Genomic DNA, 23385 nt, shown 5'->3' on the forward strand with positions numbered 1-23385 from the left:
GATTCTATGATTTTATGATTCTATGCTCCTCTGGAAGAAATTCAAGTGATTCTTTCTGGATTACAGAAGAAGTTTTTACACTTGATGATGGCAGCCTATGTCCCAGGGCCATGGAATCTGTGACCTTGGGGAACCTTTTTTAAGCAGAAGCCTATTGAAGCAAAGTATTTTAAGGCCTCTTGCAGGCCCCCACCTCCTGCACTCAGACCGCCAGAGTGGGGAACTGCCCTGACAGGTTTCTTCCCAGTAACAGAGTTAATCCTTGCCAGCATGGATGTAGAAGCTCTGTACACCAACACTCCACACGAAGATGGATTATTAGCTGTCAAGAAATACTATCCCTGATGACGCCACTACACGTCTGGTTACAGAGCTCTGCAACCACGATAAGGTGGGTGCATAATTGGCTGGATAACCGTAGTCAGAGAGTTGTTGTTAACGGTGCTAAATCCTGCTGGAAAGGGATAACAAGTGGAGTTCCGCAAGGGTCTGTTTTGGGACCCGTACTGTTCAATATCTTCATCAATCATGTAGATATTGGGATAGAGAGTACGCTTATTAAGTTTGCAGATGATACCAAACTGGGTGGGGTTGCAACTTCTTTGGAGGATAGGGACGTAATTCAAAATGTCCTTAGCAAGTTAGAGAAATGGTCAGAGGTAAACAGGATGAAGTTTAATAAAGAGAAATGCAAAGTGCTCCACTTAGGAAGGAACAATCAGTTCCATACATACAAGATGGGAAGCGACTGTCTAGGAAGGAGCATGGCGGAAAGGGATCTAGGGGTCATAGTGGACCACAAGTTGAATATGAGTCAACAGTGTGATGCTGTTGCAAAAAAAGCAAATATGATTCTAGGTTGTATCAACAGGTGTGTTGTAAGCAAAACTCGTGAAGTCATTCTGCCGCTCTACTCTGCACTAGTTAGGCCTCAGCTGGAGTACTGTGTCCAGTTCTGGGCGCCACATTTCAAGAAAGATGTGGAGAAATTGGAAAGGGTACAGAGAAGAGCGACAAGAATGATTAAAGTTCTAGAGAACATGACCTATGAAGCCAGGCTTCATGAACTGGGCTTGTTTAGTTTGGAAAAAAGAAGATTAAGGGGGGACATGATAGCGGTTTTCAAATATCTAAAAGGGTGTCACAAGGAGGAAGGAGAAAATTTGTTCCTCTTGGTTTCTGAGGACAGGACAAGGAGTAATGGGCTTAAAGTGCAGCAAGGGAGGTTTAGATTGGACATTAGGAAAAAATTCCTAACTGTCAGGGTGGTCAAATATTGGAATAAATTGCCAAGGGAGGTGGTGGAATCTCCCTCTCTGGAGATATTTAAGAACAGGTTAGATAGACATCTGTCAGGGATGGTGTAGACGGAGCTTGGTCCTGCCTTGAGGGTGGGGGGGCTGGACTTGATGACCTCTCGAGGTCCCTTCCAGTCCTATGATTCTATGATTCTATGAACTTTGTTCTCATCAACAACTATTTCCAATTTGGAGACAATTTAGATCTTCAAATCAGTGGCACAGCTATGTGCACATGCATGGCCTCACAATATGCCAACATCTTTATGGCTGACCTTGAACAATGTTTCCTCAGCTCTTGCTCTCTATTACCCTTACTTTACTTACGGCACATTGACAATATTTTCATTAAATGGACCCACAGGAAGGAAACCATTGAAGAATTTCACAGGGATTTCAACACCTTCCGCCCCACCACCAACCTGAGCCTGGACCAGACCATTCAAGAGATCTACTTCCTTGACACTTCAGCACAATTACACGACAGACACATTTCCATCACCTTATACCAGAAACCTACTGACCGTTACACTTACCTACATGCTCCAGCTTCCATTCAAGACACATTTCCCAATTAATTGTTTACAGACAGACCCTAAGACAACCAGATTTGCTTCAATCCCTCAGAGACAAATAGCTACAGGTTTTATGTAAAGCATTCTTAAAACTGAAATACCCACTCAGAGAAGTGAAAAAACCAGAGTGACAGAGCCAGATGAACACCCTGTCATTAGGTACTTCAAGATAGGCCCTACAAAGTAAACAACAGGACATCATTTGTCATCACCTACAGCCCCCAACTTAAACCCCAATGCATTATCAACAGTCTACAACCTATTCTGGAAAATGACCCCTCACTCTCACAAGCCTTGGGGAAAGAGAAGTTATTCACTCTGTGTAGTAACAATGGTTCTTCGAGATGTGTGTCCTCACGGGAGTTAATGACACTGTTGGTGTCGGGCACCACGTATAGGAGACTTTTACAGCAATGTCCAGTCGGGCTACACACGCACGAAAGGTGTGTGGTGTTCCCTCCTTTGAAGTTAGCGCATGAAGCCCAACTCCTGTCTGTTTCTTCTTTGACCCCCTTCTGGAAAGTTGTTAGTACCCAAAGAAGTCAGGGGCAGTGGAGTACCACGGGGACACACTTCTCAAAGAACCATCATTACTGCACAGAGTGAGTAACTTCTCTTTCTTCTTCGAGTGATGTCCCCGTGGGTGCTCCACTGTCGGTAGCTGTGTAGCAGTGCCCAGTTAGATGGTAGTTGGGCTTTGTCTAATTGTTGCAGGCTGTGGAGAGGACTGTGGGAGCTACTGCGGTGTCTGTTGTCGAGCATAATGGAATCACATAGTGCTTCATAAATGTGTGGTTAGACGACCATGTGGCTGATCGACATATTTCATGGAGCAACATTCCCCGGAGGAAGGCCACTGACGTTGCCATAGTTCTGGAGGAATGAGCTTTGGGAGTCACTGGTAATACAGGATGTTATCAATTTTGACATGCGCTGGGAAGAAAGTGGTTTTCCCTTGGACCTTTCAGCTATAGATATCAGTAGTCTCTCTGATAGTCGAAAAGACTGCATCCTATCTAAGTAGAAGGCAATAGCCATTCTCATATGTAGCATGTGCAATATGGCTTCATCCCTGGAGCAATTCAATTTTGGGTAGGAAGTGGGAAGGAGTGTGGGTTCATTGATTTGAAATTTGGAACAAACTTTGGGTAAGACGTAGGAGTCGGATTGCAGAATAACTTTGTGTGTGAAAGGTCATATATCGAGAAGACGACGTGAGAGGCACGAGTTCACTAATTCTCCTTGCAGACGTGACTGCCAAGAAGATCATCATTTTCATGTCTTAGCTAAGTCTTTAAGGTGCTACTAGACTCTCTGTTGTTTTTTTTAAGTTTTTACCATTTTCATGGTGAGAAAGGTAAGTGATGAAGTTGCCCTTGGTTCGAAGGCTAGTTTTGTGAGTGAGTGGAAAACCAATTCTAAATCCCACGTGATAGGTACGGGTGTCTATAGTGGGTGAAAGTTCTCTAGGCCCTTCCAAAACCTCTTAGAGATGGGGTGGGCAAATATGGGGAATCCATCTATAGGGTGGTGAAAGGCCATAATCACAGCCAGGTGAACTCGTAGTGATTAAAGAGATAAATTTTGTTGTTTTAGGTGTATGTATTCCAGGATGAAATGGAGCAGAGCTGTAGATGGTTGGACTCCTTTCTGGGTGCACTGTGAAAATCGTTGCCATTTATACAGGTAAGTATTACATGTAGTTTGTCTTCTGCTATGTCGTAGTACAGTTCTTAGTTTTTCTGAGCACTGTTGCTCAGCTTCTGAGAATCAGATAGGTACCATGGTGAAAGGTGCAGTGTTTGTGGCTGGGGATGAAGCATCACACCCTTGTTCCAAGAAAAGAGGTCAGGGCAGGTCGGAAGCAGGCAGGGAGGTCATAAAGACAGATGATAAACACGTGGTACCATGTCTGCCGAGGCCAAGCTGTCGTTACTGGAATTAAACGGGCCCCATCCATCTGTATCTTCCAGAGAACTCTGGGGACCAGATGGATAGGAGAAAAGGCATGTAACAGGTGAGTATTCCATGGGTACAGCATTGCGCCTCTTAAGGAGTTGTGTCTTAGGCCTGCACTCAAACAGTATTGGTGGCATTTGGAGTTTTGGCTGCTTGCAAAGAGGTCTATCTTCAGTCACCCGCAAGATTGGAATAGATTTTGGGTGACCTCAAAGTGCATTCCCCATTTGTGCTTTGAGACAAAGTGGCAGCTGAGAGTATCAGCCATCGTATCCTTGTCCCCAGGTAGGTATGCCACCATGATGGTTATACTGTGAAAGATACACCAATTTCAGAGTCAAATCGCCTTCGCACATAGAGAAGGAGATCTGGCGCCCTCTTGGCGGTTGATGTAGAACATCATGGTCATATTGTCAGCGAGGATATGCATTGAGGATCCCTGAATGTGTGCAAGGAAGTGTTTGCAGGTGTTGTGAACTGCTCAAAGCTTGAGCAGGTTGATGTGGAGCCTGGACTCATCGTTGGACCACTTTCCTTGGGCCTATTGTTGCCATAAGTGTGCACCTCAACCTAGAAGTGATTCATCTGTCGTGATTTGTTTGAATGGCTGATCATGGTGAAAGGGTAACCTGCTGCAGTGGTTCTGTGCCTGGTTCCATCACTGTAAAGAGGTAAAGACTTTCTGAGGAGGCAAAACGTGCCTGTGGACGAGGTGTCTGGTTGGTGTATAAACTGAGGCAATCCAGTGTTGGAAACATCGAAATCATAGTCTGGCAGGAGGGACAACATATGTGGTAGCTGCCATGTACCCCCATGAGTTTGAGACAGATAGGAATGGGAATAGTTGGGCTGGTGGTCATGATTGTGACAAGGTTTTTTATAGTTTCAAAATGTTGATAGGCACATACTGTCACAGAAACTATTGGAGCCCCTATAAACTCTAAGGACTGTGTGGGGCATAGAGTGCATTTTTTTTTTTGATGGTTGATGATAAATCCTAGAGACTGAAGGAAGGCCTTTGTGAATCTGATCATGCCCCTTGTGGTCTGTTGGAAGGGACCTCGAACAAGGCAATCATCCAAATAAGGAAAGACTCACGCCTTTTCATCAGAGATGTGCTGCTGCAACTGACAGGGTCTTGGAGAACACTCTGGAGGAAGAGCAGAGTCTGAACAGAAGGATTCTGTATTGAAAATGGTCTGACACTACTGAAAGTGCAGGAAACATCTGTGCGCAGGATATATCATGATATGGAAATAAGCATCTTGGAGGTAGAGGGCTGCAAACCAATCCCCTCTGTCCAGTGCAGGAATAATCATGGCAAGTATAACCATTCTGAAGTGCTGCTCATGCACGTATCTGTTCAACTGACGGAGGTCTAAGATAGGCCTCCCAACCCCCATTCTCTTTTTGGTGAGAAAGTAGTTTGAGTAAAAACCTCTCCCTTGGTATTGTTTGGGGACTGATTCTATAGGTTCTATGTTGAGACGGTGTTGGACTTCTTGGCAGAGCAAGGTTTTGTGAGAAGGGTCCCTGAAAAGGGAGGGAGAAGGTGGGGAGGCTGGGGGGGATAGATATGAAAGGAATAGAGTGCTTGCAACTGATGACTTCTAAAACCCACAGATCTATGGTGATTGCTGCCTACTGGTTGTAAAAAGGGTGCAAGCAGTGATGGAAGATGTTGGACCTGGCACTGGTATGGAGGGGAGGTCGGGCAGACCTTCAGCCAAATTCTCACACCTGTTGCTTAGAGACCTGACTCGTGGAAGAGTGTGTATTTGGCTCTCTTCTCTGATGGTTTCATGGTTGGAATCATCTGTGGTCAAATGGTTGATGCTGCTGCTGTCTGCCAAAGGTTGTGTCCCTATGTCTTTGGTAGGAATGATAGCGCTTCCTTCAGTATACATCCCCAATGTGCACAAGATAGTGTATGAGTCTTTGCTAGAATGCAAAGCTTCATCAGTCTTTGCAGCAAACAAATAATCCTTATTGAATGATAAGTCTTCTACCATAGCCTAGAGGTCCTTAGGAACTCCAGCTGCTTGAAGCCAAGACGAGTGTCTCATTACTATGGATATTGCTGTAGCTCTTGCTGCAGTCTTGAGGGCCACCTGCAGAGCTATACAAGATATAGTATACCCCTCTTTAATAATGGCTTTGAGGATAGGTCTCATCATCTGGGAGACGCTGCATGAACTCTGTTAGTTTTGCATAATTGTCAAAGTTGTGATTAGTGAGTAGGGCTCTGTAGTTAGCAATACGAAGTTGGAGGGTTGAGGAGGAATACATTTTCCTCCCAAACAAGTCCAGGAGTTGTGGTCTTTGTCTTATATATTTGTTTTGTATTGAGGATTTTTAGACCTTTGATTTCCAGCATCAACCACTAAGGAATTGGGGTAAGAGTGTAAGAATAAAAAAATCCATGCCTGTGGATGGAACCAAGTATTTTCTATCTGCTTTTGTTGGTAGGCGAGAGGGGCTGCAACTGGTGTTTGCCATACTTTCTCTGCTGCTTCAAGTACAGGCATTCCCCGAGTTATGTGGATCCGACTTATGTCGGATCCGCAGTTATGAACGGGGTTTTTCTTGCCCCGGAGGACGGGAGCGGCGGGATGCCCAGATGCGCCGCGGTCCCGCAGTCTGCGTCCTCCAGGGCGAGAAAAGCTTCTCCGCGTCTCCCTGGTCTGCTGGGAGGGAAGCCCCCCCCAGCAGACCAGGGAGAAGCAGAGCACAGCCGCGGAGCACAGCCGTGGAGCACGCGGGCAGCGGGACAGCCCAGACGTGCCACGGCTGTCCCACTGCCTGCATGCTCCGCGGCTTTGCTCCCCGTCTCCCTGGTCTGCTGGTCTCCCAGCAGACCAGGGAGACGGGGAGCAAAGCCGCGGAGCACTCGGGCAGCGGGACAGCCGCGGCGCGTCTGGGCTGTCCCGCTGCCCCCGTGCTCCGCGTCTCCCTGGTCTGCTGGAGACCAGAAGACCAGGGAGACGGGGAGCAAAGCCGCGGAGGACCCGAGCGGCGGGACCGCGGTGCGTCTCCATCTGCCGCCCGCGTCTCCCTGGTCTGCTGGGGGGAGGGGATGCAGCTAGTGCGCCCCCCCCCCCCCCCAGCAGAACAGGCTTTTCTCGTGGACGCCTGTGGTAGAGCAGCTGGGGCGCTGCCGGTTGGTCCCGTAGTGCTGCTCTGGGCGCTACTGTATCAACCCGGCAGTACCCCAGCTGCTCTGCCCCAGGCGTCCTGATTCAGCCGCTGCTGGTCAGTTTCAGCAGCAGCTGAATCAGGACGCCTGGGGCAGAGCAGCTGGGGTACTGCTGGGTTGGTCCAGTAGCACCGAGGAGCGGCGCTACTGGAGCAACCCAGCAGCACCCCAGCTGCTCTGCCCCAGGTGTCCCCAAGTCAGCCGCTGCTGAAACTGACCAGCGCTGACTACAGGAAGCCCGAGGCAGAGTTGCTCTGCCCCGGGCTTCCTGGAATCAGCCGCTGATCAGTTTCAGCAGCGGCTGACTTGGGGACGCCTGGGGTTCTTAAGTTGAATCTGTATGTAAGAACTGGCATCCAGATTCAGCCTGTTAAAACTGATCAGCGGCTGATTCCAGGAAGCCAGGGGCAGAGCAACTCTGCCTCGGGCTTCCTGTAGTCAGCCGCTGGTCAGTTTCAGCAGCTGCTGAATCTGGATGCCAGTTCCGACTTACATACAGATTCAACTTAAGAACAAACCTACAGTCCCTATCTTGTATGTAACCCGGGGACTGCCTGTATTGCCTTGTCTAGAGGCAGCATAATTTTGGATTTTGTAAAGGGTTGGAGGTTCTATAGAAGCTTATGCTGCTTTTCCTGCACATCAGATATCACAACCTCCTGACTGACAGCCACCCTTTTGAATAAATCTTGAAATTGTTTTAGGTCATCACTAGGTGAGGAATCATCTGGGATAACTGCTTCATCAGGTGCAGAAGATGTGTTATCATTTGGTGGCATGTCTCCTTGCTGGATGGTCAGATCAGCCTCAGTCTGCTCTTCTTCGTGGTCAATGCCCTCTGCAGAGAGCGTGGTGGGTTAAAGTGTGTAGATGACAGTGTGGTGTGACAGGTGTTGGTTCTCGGTTCGGTAAAATGGCGGGAGTCCCAGAGGCTTAAGGCCAAATACCCAGTGAAAATACAGAATGATGTCTAGACAATAAGTTTTAACAAAGAAGGAATGATGTATTAAACTGAACAACTTAAAATGAGCAATTACCCAGTATTTGCCACAAAACAATTGAACCACAACAATTTTTAAAACTCTACCTAAGTTACAGCTAAGTCAAATATCTACACATTTCAAAAACTGTTTCTTTAAACACACTGACAATAGCAAAGGTAAAAGTTACAACTGAGCAATATATTTTCTAACCTGTCTCTTTTAAACCTCTTAAACAGTGATGGTAAATTAGTTACCTACGAACTCAGCAACAACAACAACAGCACAAAGACATACAAGGAATCGGAGCATGCTCGAGATTCATACACCCCTTTTTAAATTCGGTGGGTGGGGGGCAGCCTTTGGGTGATCAGTCCTAAGCCAGACTCAGATTCTGTCTTCCAGTATTCAGGAGTAGTCCCCGAGCTTAGGGCTCAGGGGGTTTTATGTTATTGCCTATTACCATATTTGGTATTTTTTGTCTTCTGGGAGTGGCATGGGCGTGGTCTGGGTGCAGTGTGATGCCCATATATGGTGTTGAGTGCTGGACTCTGACAAGCTCCATTTTATTGGTAGATATGCCTTGTTGCTATCCATGTGACGTGCTGAGGTAGATCTCGGCTATGCGCGCGAGACCTGGCCAAGAGAACCCATACTTGACTGCCGGGACAATGGAGCTGTGTCTTTGTGCACAATAATGATAGGGGGACCAGCGGCTATGATGCTCAGGGTAGTATTTCCAGTCGGGGTGCCATGGGAGGTATTGATACTGTTGTAGCCTGTGTGCCTCATATGATGCACGTGCTCTCTCTTGGGATGAGTATTGTAAGGAGAGACTTATTTATGAGTAAAAGTTCCCCTCCCCTTTTTTTTTTTTTTGTAGTTTGCTGCAGCTTGGACTGCACTAAACTGTCTAACTATATAGAAACTGAAATAAGAGAACTGTTTTGTTTTGTTTTTTAAACTATCAACTCGTTAACCAGTGAAAAATTAAGAGGAACAGGTAAGGCTACACTATCTAGCCAATTTTCTTTTTTTCCTTCACAAAATTGACACAAGAAGTAGAGAGGTTGGAGCTCTGTCCATAGGCGAGGATGGTGAAGGAGGCACTGAAAGGAGTTGGGCTGTGTGTGCTAACTTAAAAAGTAGGAACACCATGCGCCTCTTCTGCATGCATAGCCCAAGTGGACATCTCTGTAAAAGTCTCAGATCCATGGCACTGGGACGAGCCCAACACCAACAGTGGAGCACCCATGGGGACATCAGTCCAAGAACAGACCAATCCGCACCTACAGACAACCCTCTAACCTCAAACAAATCCTTTCCAAAATTACGCAGCACACCTCCATCATACTCATCCAGGAACCCACCCTTGCAATCAACCCCAATGCCAACTCTGTCCAAACATCTATACAGGCAATATGACAGGACCTAAGCATGTAAACCACCACATTACAGGCTCGTACAACTGCATATCCACTGTTATCTATGCCATCAAGTGCCAGCAATGCCCTAATGCCATGTATATTGGCCAAACTAGACAGTGTCTACAAGAATTAGTGGACACAAATCGGATTTCCGAAAAAGAAACACACAGACCCCATTGGGGAATATTTTAACTTGCCTGGGCACTCAATCTCAAAGTCACTGTATTATTTCAAACCAATTCCAAAAATCAACTCGACAGGGAAACTGTAGAACTTAATTTCATTTACAAATTTGATTTGTACAACAGAAGTCTAAATAAAGACATCGTCTGGACAGCCTTCTACATTCCACTCCTAATGACATAAAAAAACAAACAAACAAAGGGTGCTTAAAGTGGGTACTAAGTATTCTTATCAGCTTCATTTAGCGTGGACACTGACAATTTCTTTCCCCTTTTTTTTCTTTTTCTTCCTCTCTCCCCACATACTCTCTCTGGGCTATGTATTTGAAAACTGCATCCATCCCTTAAACTCCATTCATCTGAAGAACTGAGTTGTGCCCACAAAAGGTCATGATACTATCTATATTTTTAGTTAGTCTCCAAGATGCTGCAAGACGATTTATTGTTTTATAAGTTAATGTGAATTGTTATATAGACAGCTTGGAATTGTCTTAACCACAATGCCAGCTCTTTTTTCAAATAGCCATATAGAGAAAAAAAATCCCTTTTCTCTGGATAGCTGATTGCCATTAACTAGCCAGAGGCTAACATCCTGCATAATCCATGAACAAACTATTTTCTGTGACTAGCTACTCTGCAAGTGCCTCTTGACTGGATACTGAAATTCTCAGTGATAGGTCTACAACTAACAGGGATGAATGACCATATTCCCATCCACTCTAACCTAAAGTATCAAATACAATCCAATTTGAAGAGAGATTACTTTCTAAGTAAGAGTCTTCCACCAGGGTAAATGAGGAACTGGAGAAACAATGCATTCAGATGACTCAAGTATGGGTAACAAGGTAAGGAGAGTCAAAGATGAACAGCTATATTTGCTGTGGGCATAGTGACTAAGAATTGGAGGCAGTGACCAATTAGCGTGCAGAAATTCATAGAAATCAAGTAGAACATGTGGTAAAAGGAGGAAGAGAACATTTAAGTAACAGCTGGAGCTGATAGGACATTTTAAAAGGAATGTTTTTCCATTGGAAAACAATTAGTTGAAACCAAACTATTGCTAATTTGGGAAGGAGTGATGTGGCCAGTGTCCCTGCTGTGTCCCTCCCTAGCCACCACCACTGACTATAACTGCTATGATTTAGACTTAGTCTACACTTCAAACTTTAAAGTTCAGCTACAACTGGCTTTAATGTGGCAGTGTGGTCATGGCACCAGAGCTACGAGAAAGCTCTCCCAGCATTCTAGGTAAACCACTTTCATGGGGGAGTAACTAACAGAACTGGGTTCCTGTTTATACTGGCACTTTACAGCACTGTAACTTGCTGCACTCAGAGATGTGGTTTTTTTACACTCCCGAGCAAGAAAGTAACAGTGCAATAAAGTGTCAATGCAGACAAATCCCTAGGTAAACAGCCTTCCTCCCTCACAAACTCAACCTAGTCAACACCCTAAACATAGTCTTTTGTAATAAGGGAAAGAAGAACAGCAAGAACAAAAGATTCCATAAAGTCCACTATGGACACTATGCAGCTGTTGATCTGGGAAGCATTTAGATGTCACAATGCCCGGCCTTATAAAATTCCTAAAACTGATAAATTACATAATGAGATAGATGCAGGTTGGAGCAAAGCCACACAGGGGCTTTAAAGCGAGGAGAGTAAACGGTTTCTAACAATAATAGGGTTGCTGGTAGATTTATTTTTACAGCTTACCTCCTGATTAACTTATGATAGGATGGAGCACTGCAACCCATACATACTCTATATTTATTATCTAATGAATTTGAACCAAATTAGTCAGTTTGTTCTGCTAACACCTGTAGCAAAAAGTGAATGTAGAGATTTCAACATCACCTAGAAAATACTGAATGGTAATGCTTTTTCATCCTTTAATTCTTAGTACTATCAGATAAGCACTTGTTATATTTTTATTAAATGGTGACTGAAGCACGGCTTATGCCATAAAGGAAGCAAACCATTGCCAGATGCATCAGGAATTTTCCAATCCTTGCACAGAACAAATAGTGCTGCTATCACTAACTAGACAAACCTCTCTTCTGTTTAATATCTAAAATGAACGGCATTAGAGGTCCGGAAACAAAAGATTAGACAGACATGGGTGTAGCTTCATATGTTGTAGAACAATCCATCTGCCAAAATGGAGTGGAATTATCTGAATTCCAAGAGGAAATTAACACAAAATTTAAGTCAATATGAGTTGTAGGTGTTACCCGTCTGAAAATTATGCCCCATGCTTAGATTCTTAAGTTTGGCTTTAACAGTCACTCTTTAGGCAACTGGTTTATAAAATTTTGGCCCATGGTTCTTTGCATGATTACATGTTTTCTACCCAGAGTTTCCTGACTGGAAAGGTGAACTGCTCAAGTCTTTCCTACAGATTTCCAGATTATACCCCTATTCCTCAACCAACTCCAGTGAAGAAATATTAAACTAAAGGTGAACAGTCAAGAAAAACAGAAAATAATTTAAGCAAAGATTTCTAGGGTGCATCCATTACAGACAGAAACAGTACTTATTAGTAATTTACTGTCAGAGTACTTCCTCTTCTCCCATCCTGTGATAATTCCAAACAGCAAGCTACATAGCACCCTTTACTAGCATGAGGGGAAGGCAAATGATGAAAAACGTAGTAAAGTTATAAGAATACACTCCATTTCCCACCTACAGTAAATTTTTAAGGCATCAATTCCCAGCCAAAAAGAGTCCCCCACAGCACAAGGTGAGGATGAAGGAATTCAGGGTGGAAGACAAGTAGGGATTATGACAATAAATTACTAGTAAGTAATTTGTCTTTGCCACTTATTCCCTTCTTCTCCCATCTTTCCAATAAATGTAGGCCCAACCAATAGGTATAGAAAGCAGACTCAAAAGAGATGGGCTTCCATGAAAGATGACTTGAATAATCTTTCAGCGTTAACTCTGCCCCGTCACCTATATTCTCCTAAGAAAGTATCATGACATTTGAGGATCACTCAGAATTTCTGCCTCACAGTTTTCCAGTTTCTGGACCTCAGCCTTCTTAGCCAAGAACGTAGAAATGCATCTTTTCTAACAAAAGGTGGAGTCCTGAGTAACTGTCTACAAGTCAGGTTCACAAGTCATGAACATAAGAACAGCTGTACTGGGTCAGACCAAAGGTCCATCTAGCCCAGTATCCTGTCTGCCGACAGTGGCCAGCATCAAGTGCCCCAGAGAGGGTGGACCGAAAACAATGATCAAGCGATTTGTCTCCTGCCATCCCTCTCCAGCCTATGACAGACAGAGGCCAAGAACACCATTTTATCCCCTGGCTAATAGCCTTTTATGGACCTAACCGCCATGAAACTATCTAGCTTCTCTTTAAACTCTATTATAGTCCTAGCCTTCACAGCCTCCTCTGGCAAAGAGTTCCACAGGCTGACTACGCGCTGTGTGAAGAAGAACTTTCTTTTAATAGTTTTAAACCTGCTCCCCATTAATTTCATTTGGTGTCCTCTAGTTCTTCTATTTAGGGAACTAATAAATAACTTTTCTTTATCGGCCCTCTCCACACCACTCATGATTTTATAGACCTCTATCATATCCCCCCTCGGTCTCCTCTTTTCTAAACTGAAAAGTCCCAGTCTCTTTAACCTCTCCTCATATGGGACCCGTTCCAAACCCCTAATCATTTTAGTTGCCCTTTTCTAAACCCTTTCCAAGGCGAAAATATCTTTTTTGAGGTGAGGAGACCACATCTGTACACAGTATTCAAGATGTGGGCGTACCATAGTTTTATACAGGGGCAGTAAGATATTCTGGGTCTTATTTTCTATCCCTTTCTTAATAATTCCTAGCATCCTATTTGCCTTTTTGACCGCCGCTGCACACTGTGTGGAAGTTTTCAGAGAACTGTCCACGATAATTCCAAGATCTCTTTCCTGATTTGTCGTAGCCAAATTTGCCCCCATCATACTGTACGTATAGTTGGGGTTATTTTTCCCCGATGTGCATTACTTTATACTTATCCACATTAAATTTCATTTGCCATTTTGTTGCCCGATCACTCAGTTTGATGAGATCTTCTTGGAGTCCCTCACAGTCTGCTTCTGTCTTGACTATCCTAAACAGTTTGGTATCATCTGCAAACTTTACCACCTCACTGCTTACCCATTTCTCCAGATCATTTATGAATAAGTTGAAAAGGATTGGTCCCAGGCCTGACCCTTGGGAGACACCATTAGTTACCCCTCTCCATTATGAAAATGTACCATTTATTCCTACCCTTTGTTTACTGTCTTTTAACCAGTTCTCAATCCAAGAAAGGACCTTCCCTCTTAGCCCATGGCCATGTAATTTATACAAGAGCCTTTGGTGAGGGACCTTGTCAAAGGCTTTCTGAAAATCTAAGTATACGATATCTACTGGAACCCCCTTGTCCACATGTTTGTTAACCCCTTCAAAGAACTCTAATAGATTAGTAAAACAGGATTTCCCTTTATAGAAACCATGTTGACTTTAGTCCAACAAATTATGTTCTTCTTCATGCTTCACAATTTTATTCTTTACTATTGTTTCGACTAATTTGCCCGGTACTGAAGTTAGACTTACCAGTCTGCAATTGCCAGGATTGCCTCTAGAGCCCTTTTTAAATATTGGTGTCGCATTGGCTGCCTTCCAGTTAGTAGGCACGGAAGCCGATTTAAAGGATAGGTTACAAACCACAGATAATAGCTCAGCAATTTCGCATTTGAGTTCTTTTAGAACCCTTGGGTGAATGCCACCCGGTCCCGGAGATTTGTTAACATTAAGTTTTTCTATTTGTTCCAAAACCTCCTCTAATGACACTTCAATCCGGGACAGTTCCTCAGATTCATCACCCACAAGGGACGGTGCAGATTTGGGAATCTCCCCAACGTCCTCAGCCATGAAGACTGAAGCAAAGAAATCATTTAGTTTCTCCGCAATGGCTTTATCGTCCTTGATTGCTCCTTTTATAGCTCGATCATCTAGGGGACCCACAGGTTTTTTTAGCAGGCTTCCTGCTTCTAATGTACTTAAAAAAAAAATTGTTATTTCTTTTTGAGTTTTTGGCTAGCTGTTTCTCAAAATCTTTTTTTGCTTTTCTCAGTACATTTTTACACTTGGTTTGACAGTGTTTATGTTCCTTTCTATTTATCTCACTAGGATTGGACTTCCACTTCTTAAAAGATACCTTTTTGTCCCTTACTGCTTCTTTTAAACAGTGGTTAAGCCACGGTGACTCTTTTTTAGGTCTCTTGCTATGTTTTTTAATTTGGGCTATACATTTAAGTTGGGCCTCTATTACGGTGTCTTTAAAAAGTTTCCATGCAGCTTTCAGGGATTTGGCTCTAGTCTCTGTGCCTTTTAATTTCTGTTTAACTAACCTCCTCATTTTTGTGTAATTCCCCTTTTTGAAATTAAATGCCAGGGTGCTGGACTGCTGAGGTGTTCTTCCCACCACAGGAGTGTTGAATGTTATTATATTATGGTCACTATTCCCAAGCGGTCCTGTAACAGTTATTTCCTGGACCTGATCCTGTGCTCCACTCAGGAGTGAATTGAGAATTGCCTCTGTCCCTGTGGGTTCCTGCACCAGCTGCTCCAAGAAGCAGTCATTTAAACCACTGAGAAATTTTATCTCTGCTTCTCTTCCTGAGGTGACATGTATCCAGTCAATATGGGGGTAATTAAAATCCCCCATTATTATAGAGTTCTCTATTTTGGTAGCCTCTCTAATCTCCCTCAACATTTCAATGTCAGTATCGCTGTCCTGGTCAGGTGGTCGGTAATATATCCCTACTGCTAATTTCTTATTATTGGAGCATGGAGTTACTATCCATAGCGATTCTGAACAAACAAGAAGGGTGCTTGTGACTCATCATCACCCTTTTACCCATAAGATTGTTTTATTCTTTAAGGCTACAGCTACACTGCACGCTTTTTGCGCAAGAATGGCTGTTCTTGAGCAGAAACTTGTGGAGCATCTACACTGAACGCGCGTTCTTGCACAAGTAAATTTACAGTAAAGCATCAAAAGAGAGGGCTTCTTACCCAAGAGATATTCCTCTCCCCATGAGGAAGAAGCCCTCTTGCACAAGAGCTCTTGTGCAAGAAGGCAGTGTGGACAGGCAACAAGGGTTTCTTGCACAAGAAACTGCTATGGCTAAAATGGCCATCAGAGCTTTCTTGTGCAAGAGAGAGTCCACACTGCTGTGGATGCTCTTGCGCAAAAGCACATGGCAGTGTGGACGTGCTCTTGTGCAAGACATTTCATGCAACAACTCTTGCACAAAACAGTTCTTGCACAAAAAGCCTGCAGTGTAGAGGTAGCCCTAGGAGTGTAATAATGCTTTTAGTATTATGGAAGAACTTGTAATATTTACTTTAATCTTACAATATTTTGTACTAGATCTGTTTTTATAAAAGCAACTATGTAATTTTTGTTTGTGTGAATGTTATTAGTCTGAAAACCAGCCCAGCATACAGATGATCAGAAGAGGGGTCGGAGACTTGGGAGTGCAAAGGAACTATTAAATGATTCCACAGTATGCTGTGACATATGAGGGGCAGACTGGCAACTCTGATCTTAGAAGCCAGCACTCCCAACAAATCCCATCAAAGCCAGGGTGGGGCAACATCCAGAAAAATCAGCAGCAGACTGATATTAAACAACAATGAAAACTATCTCCAGATAAATAAATACATGGTGCAAACTGACTGATTACAACATAGATTTGCATGAGAAGAGATTCCCATAAAAGATGTGGTGTCCTTGCTTGGTTCTTCAGGTTCCGTCCTGCCAAGATTCTGGTGCATTGGTCTACTGACAGAGCCTGGCTCCTCCCTTGCACTCAGGCTAACCAGCCACTAGGTTGATGCAAGCAACAGACTGGGAACTATAACAAAGTTAGTAGGACTGGGATGTGTGTGTATACACATGCACATCTGAGGACGGATGCATATGCTTTATTTTGTATTCTCAATGAACACAGCATATTGCCTTTTCCTTTAAAAAGATGTGTGCTTCTTATAAGCATAGCATGCACCCTTATGAAACACACCATGAGCACTGGGGTTGGAATGTAAGCCAGTTCATAGCAGGTGTGGGTGCAGGGGGTAATCCTGGTTCTTGATGCACACCCTTTCAACTCTCACTACAGTATTACCCAGCATGCTAGAGATAATACAGTTTTCAGAAGAGCAGTGCTCCAGTCTGTGATTCTATAACTGTGACTCCACCTCTGGGGTAAGGCTTTGCAATCACCTAAGTAGAATCAATATAAGCAAGCACTCAAAAAAAACCAGTTACTCAAAATCTTGTGGTTATTCTTTAAAAGGTGTTGCTAATATCTATGAGCAGATGTAGATGAGATCCTTTGCAATGAGACCAGAAGACCTTTCATTCAGTCTGCCATCACCATAAACAGTTCAAGTTTCATACGTTTTGTGCACTCAAAGTAAAAGACGAGCGCCCATCAAGCGTCCAGTAAATGGCATATTTGTTCCCAGCTGCTCATACGAGGTTTAGGGTCAACAGAGAGGACAATATTCTGTTTGGAGTGAAATTCCAACACAACCTTTGGAAGGAACTCCAGGTGAGGTCTAAGCTGTACTTTGTCCTTAAAGAAAACCCATATAGCAGGGTTCCCAAATGCTTGGCCCATGATTGCACAAAAAGGCTGGCTGGGGGGAGGACATTTCTGTTACTTCCCCCAAGCTCCATCCCTTCGCGTTCCACCCTCTTCCCCCCATGGCACCCTATCTCTTCAGGACATGGCTTCAGGGATCACCGGGAGGGCCTCGCATGGCACAGCACCAGCAGTCAGGACTCCCTCTCCTTCCCTGCCCACACTCTCCATGCAGCAAGGGCTGAAGGGAAGCAGAGCACAGTGGGGCATGGGCCAGGAGTGTGAGATCCTCATCATAAAGGGAGGGTTGGAATTGAGGGCCTTAAGTTCCGAGACCCTCCTCACTAAAGGAATGGTAACTTGAAAGGTAACCTTCCATGATGGATAGAGAAGTGACCAAGTAGTAGTACGGCTCTGCTCAGTGGTGGTTAGACCTCAGCTGAAGTACTATGCCTAATTTTGATCAGCACTGTATAGAAAAGACAGAAAGAAACTGGAAAGGATCCAGAGGCAAGCAACAAAGATGATCAAAGGGATGAAATACAAGCCATATGAACAAAGGCCAAAGGAATTGGCACATTTAGTTTGGAAAAGAAACTTAATAGTGATCTTCAAATACTTGAAATGCTGCTGCTAAGAAGAAGAAAAGTTGTTCTCTTTTGCCACAGGATAAGAGGCAATGACGTCAAGCTACAGGGCAACAGATTTAAATTAAATCTCCGGAAAAATTTTGTAACTGTACAAACAGTAGGATAATGGAACAAACTGCCTAGGGAGTTTGTGGAAGCTCTTTCACAGGAGATTTTCAAAAAGAGGCTGGATAGACATCTGTCTTGGAGGATTTAGACACAACAAATCCTGCATCTTAAAAGGGGATTAGACTAGATGTTCTTTCTAACCCAGGCCTGGGCAAAATATGGCCCGTGGGCCAGATCCAGCCTGCCAAGCCACCAGATCCAGATCCAGATCCAGCCCATGGAGCCAACAAGGGAGCCCCAGGCAGGCTCTCTAGCTTGCCCTGCAGCCCTGCTCACCGTGAAGAAAAGTGGCTGCAGGGTTCTGTTTCTGTTTTGATACAAACTGGAGAGAAAAAGTTTCAGGATCCCCCCCCAGCACATTTCCATTGGCCAGTTTCTCACAGAAACCGGCTAATGGGAGCCGTTTGTTAGAATAACAGGCAGCTAAGAAGAATCACACCCTCTCTCCTGAGCTCAGTTATTCATGAAACAAATAGCCAGGCAGGCTGGCTGGCAAACATTTTAAGCTCTGCAGGCAGCTGACAAGATTCTTGGCCCCAACCTGTTTCTGGCACCGCAGCCCTTTCCTGACTCAACTCTTGCCCCCCCAATCTATCTTCTAGAACTGGAAGGAACCTTGAAAGATCATCGAGTCCAGACCCTTGCCCTCACGGCAGGACCAAGTACCATCCCTGACAGATTTACCCCAGATCCCTAACTATCGCCCTCATGGATTGAACTCACAACCTTGGGTTTAGCAGGCCAATGCTCAAACCGCTGAGCTATCCCTCCCCCCTTACACCTGCTGTCTCCCTGTTACAACCATACCCCCTCCCAGATCTGGCACCCAATCTCCTGCCCCAGATCATAAACTCCTCCCATCGTAGGTCACATCCCAAAGCCCTGCACTCCAGTCCCCTACCCTAGGTCACAACCTCCGGCTGCATCCCAACTCCCTCCCAGACTCCGGTCTCCCTTCTGCACCCCAGTCCCTTACCCCAAGCTCCCTTCTGCACCCAACCTCCATTCCAGACCCCACATCTCTATTAATATCATGTAAGAGTGCGGTCCTTGACCACTTTCCAAAATTAATGCCCACCCCTGTTCTAACTCTATGACTCTACTCCTTCACTGGTCTCTGTATAACCATCTGTTTTATACTTTGATTGCAAGCGCTTTGGGACAGAGATCATATTTTTGTTTTGTGTTCGTATAGAATCTATCACAAGGAGTCCTGGTCAGGGTAGGACTCCTGAATACTATAGAAATAGAAATAAATTTAAAAATGAGAGAAGAGAAAGACAAATTAAAATAATTGTACAGAAAAGAAAAATATTTTAAAAAACTGGTTAAAATTTCTAACTGTACTTCCTGGTTCAATAAAGATCTCAGAATATTATATCAGAAATATTTTACCGACAGTCTCAATTCAACCACATTAACAGTCTTTGGAAGCAAATTACCAATGGAAGCAAAATATTGATGAACCTAACTGAACCACACTAAAATGAATTCCAGTCTCTCAAAAACCCTAAAGTAACTGCCAAGATAGAATACCCATGGTGAAGTAAATAAAAAAGCAGTAAGAATAATATAACTGAAAATAACAAGACAGTACAACAATGTATCCTAACAGGCCTCTTCTCACAGACAGAATTGCTTTTATTTAGAGACATAATTTAAATAATCTTTCAGGTAAACCTAAGCTATTTGATTGTGCAAATCCAGGTAGGTGCATACACAAAATGACCTGTGAGATATTTATATTACCTCTTGTCCTGATACCGTAACATACTCGGCATATGGGTTCTTTATCAGTTGTCGTATTTCTTGCAGATGAAATTGGATCTGAGAAATCACCGTCTGAATGTCATCCTTCCGCCTTCTGATAGTAGGGAAGTCTGTAAGATCCTTGAACAATTGGGTTTTATCTCCAGTTCTATTTACAGGAAACAGAAAAAGTGGTGAATTCCATAATTTGACTGTTCCAGCACAATTGTTTATTTCCATCATAAACACAAATTATCTGGTGCCCACAAAGTTTTGAGTGCACCATATTATGCATTTGCCTCTTGCTCGCTCGCTCAAAATGCACAAAACATGTAACTTCACAAGGAGAAAAACATACATTCTGCAGATATGATCTCACTTATTTTGGGCCCCCATGTACATATGAACTTTGATTACATGATCACACAATATTTTTCTACCTTAACAGTAAGGCACTACCATCCCCACCTATAATAGAAATATTTTTATTTTAGAATAAATACAAAAATGTAATCTTTCTGATGCCACATTGTAATCTATTAAGTGATAAAAAAGTGGACACCAATAGGATAGCTTCTTGGTTTTCATAATTCTAGGAAAGACATAATAAACTGGACAAAGATGCTCTCATCAATTTGTCAAGATTGTTCTCAATTCTAATCCTGTTCACCAAAGTGTTTGCAAATCTGCCCAGCTTTGTGTCATCTGTAAATTTTATAAGCATATTTTCCATTCCGTTATCGAAGTCATTAACAAAGTGGACAAGCAACTGAACATAAGCTCCCAGCCAGTGTTCGCTCTACGCTGCACAGCAGCATAGCTTCATGGGTGATCAATCAGCCCTACCCAGTCAGAGGCTCAGGGCTAAGTGGACAGATCTGACTGACTGGTTGGGGCTGACTGTGAAGCTGTGCTGCACAGTTTAGAGGGAACACTGCTCCCGGTGTACAGTCCCCCGCTGGCCCCGCTCCCAGTGGCACTTGCTCCTGAAATGTACAAAAGCTCTCCCAGACCTATAATTAACAGGTACTTCTTTTACTGTTATACCTATCTATCTATCTTGATTTCTGTTATTTCCACTCCAACTCATCTGATCAGGTGGGTTTTACCCACGATAGCTCATGATTTTATATATTTTTTATTAGTCTCCAAGGTGTCACAGGACTACTCATTTTTAAAGTTACAGACTACCATAGCTACCCCTTTGAGGCTTATTATGAACAAGAAGCAGGTAGCATTATCTCCTGAAAATGTAAACAAATGTATTTGTCTGAGTGACTGTCTGAACAAAAAAACAGGGCTGTGGGCATTTGTAGGCTGTACAGTTTTACATTCTTTGAATTCTAAATTAAATATAGCCGCATTCAATTTTACATTTGGAAGTTTAACTTTCATAATAAAGAAATTGCCCTATAGTATTTGTATTAGCTGCATTGAAAACTACTGTTTCTTTTATTTTTTACAGTGCAAACCAATAAAAATAAAGTGAGCACGGTATACTTTTTTTCTGTGTTGTAATTGATAAATAGAATACAATTTAAATATTTGTGGGTGTTTTCTACATTTTCAAATGTATTTATTTCAATCTGTTGAATTGCATTATTAATTTTTAACCATGATTAATTTTTATCACTGACAGTTCTAGTTGAAGTTAGACTAGAGATTTAATGGCTCCTTTTGGCCTGAAAAACTCATAATCTATGGAACACTTACTGAACTTGTTGAACATACAGCTTTATAAGTTTTCTGTACCTAGAAGTTTGTTGCAGCAGTATGTTGTGTCAGGATTACAGACAACAAAAACCTCCTTATGGAGAGGCAGACAGCACCAAATCATCAGTAATTCTATGCAGAAATTTATGAAGAAACTTTTTTTTTTGCACAAAAGAGGGTCTTAATACATAAATCTTTAGGAATACTTAAATAAGGTATTACTGCTGATCACTGATTACAAGAGCAACAATTGCTCAATTAAAATATTTGATAAAAAATAGTAATTTATTTTATAATTTTATGGTCAAAGTGAACACATGTAATATATTACATCAATTAATTACATGTCATTTCATTAATGGGGAAGTATACATTTTTCTCTTTAGGTATGTCTACACAGAAGTGTTATTTCGGAATAACGTTATTCCGAAATAACAATGTCAAAATAACTAATTGCTTGTAGTGTAGACACGAACTATGTCAAAATAATGTCGAGCTGGAGGACTTCTTACTCTGACTCCTATAACCCTCATTTTACCAGGTGTAAGGGAAGTTGGAGGAAGATGCTCTACCTCACCGCCAAAATCCAAAATAAGGTACTTAAACTACGCAATTGATGTAGCTCAAGTTGGGGACTTATTTCAGCTTTAGCCCTGCTGTGTAGACATGTCCATACTTTCAATAAAATATGAACAAAAAGATTAAAAGATGTGACCCTGAGCTATTTCCATCAGAAGTTTCTGTTCACAGTAAGTTGAAGAAAAGAAGATGCATTTTGATGGATGCATCTCAGAATAGCGAACTTCCTCTTTTCAAATACTGTTCAATTTCCATTCAAGTGAAACTTCCATTTCCTTGAAATCTTTCATTCTGCCCTCCCTGTAAGCTCTTTTCCAGGTGATTTAAAACAATGTTTGAATGTTTGGGTCAATGGAAATCACTGAAAACATTTGCATAAACAGTAAAATGTAATTCAAGCAAAGGTGTAGTCATTTCAGCTACAAATTTGTTGAGATAACATACAATACCAGGAAATATTCAGGAATAAAATACAACACTGGAACCATTTTGTATGTTTCTACTAACTCAGACAAACTGAGGGCTGGAATTTCTGTGATGGAATTTGTGAATTAATTGCATGATTAATTGTGGTTAAATTTTCATAACATTAATTTTATCATCTGACAGCCCTAGTTAATAATGGGCTCAATATAGGAGCAACTAAACAAAATTCTATGGTAATATATAGAAACTCTGACTGGATGATCTAATGGTTGCCCGTGGCTTGAAAATCTCTGAATATATCAAACACTGAGGTGGAGATATTTCAGCCACAAACAAACAGTTCTACAAATTCCATTGAAGTATACAACACTACATTGCTGCTCTGTGAATCTCATAGTAACACAAATGATCTAAATGGTTTACCTAAGTGGCTCTCAAAACTTTTCAGACTATTGTACACTCTTCAGGAGTCTGATTTGTCTTGACTACCACCAAGTTTTGCCTCACTTAGCCCTGGTCTACACTTGGTCCATAGTCTGAAATAACCCCCCAACTTTGCATTAATAAATTGTGTGTCCACACCACCAAGCCCATTATTTCAGAATAATGGGCCACAGAATTCAAACTCTGTACTCCTGCTTTTCATCAGGAATAACGCTAATTCCAAATTGTAAGTCTGAAATAACGTTAGCATGGACACTCCGGTGCCACTAATTTCAACTAATTTGCTTTCAGGGGCCTCCTGCAGCTGTCAGCTCTGACTGCTATGGCCACACCTGGTGTCTCCACTGCTCTCCTCCTCCTGCAGAGCTGTAAAAGTCCGAGGAACAGGAGAAGAGCTGGTCTCACATGGCCAGCTTCATGAGCCCTGGGTGAGAAAGCACCATGGTGAGACATGAGTGCCCCCAAT

The 23385-nt window shown here is 43.0% G+C and overlaps 1 protein-coding gene across 5 annotated transcripts in view; it reads right to left on the minus strand.

Annotated features, from left to right (window-relative positions):
- Positions 1–23385, minus strand: part of MSH3 (mutS homolog 3) — a 224647-nt gene that overhangs the window by 76790 nt on the left and 124472 nt on the right. For all 5 annotated transcript variants that reach the window (XM_075932217.1, XM_075932221.1, XM_075932220.1 and 2 more), the window contains one exon: positions 19758–19926. In XM_075932217.1, the coding sequence (XP_075788332.1) occupies positions 19758–19926 (169 nt within the window). The remainder of the gene's footprint in view (positions 1–19757; positions 19927–23385) is intronic.

Source organism: Pelodiscus sinensis, chromosome 6, assembly GCF_049634645.1.
Source record: "Pelodiscus sinensis isolate JC-2024 chromosome 6, ASM4963464v1, whole genome shotgun sequence".
Taxonomy (NCBI): domain Eukaryota; kingdom Metazoa; phylum Chordata; order Testudines; family Trionychidae; genus Pelodiscus; species Pelodiscus sinensis.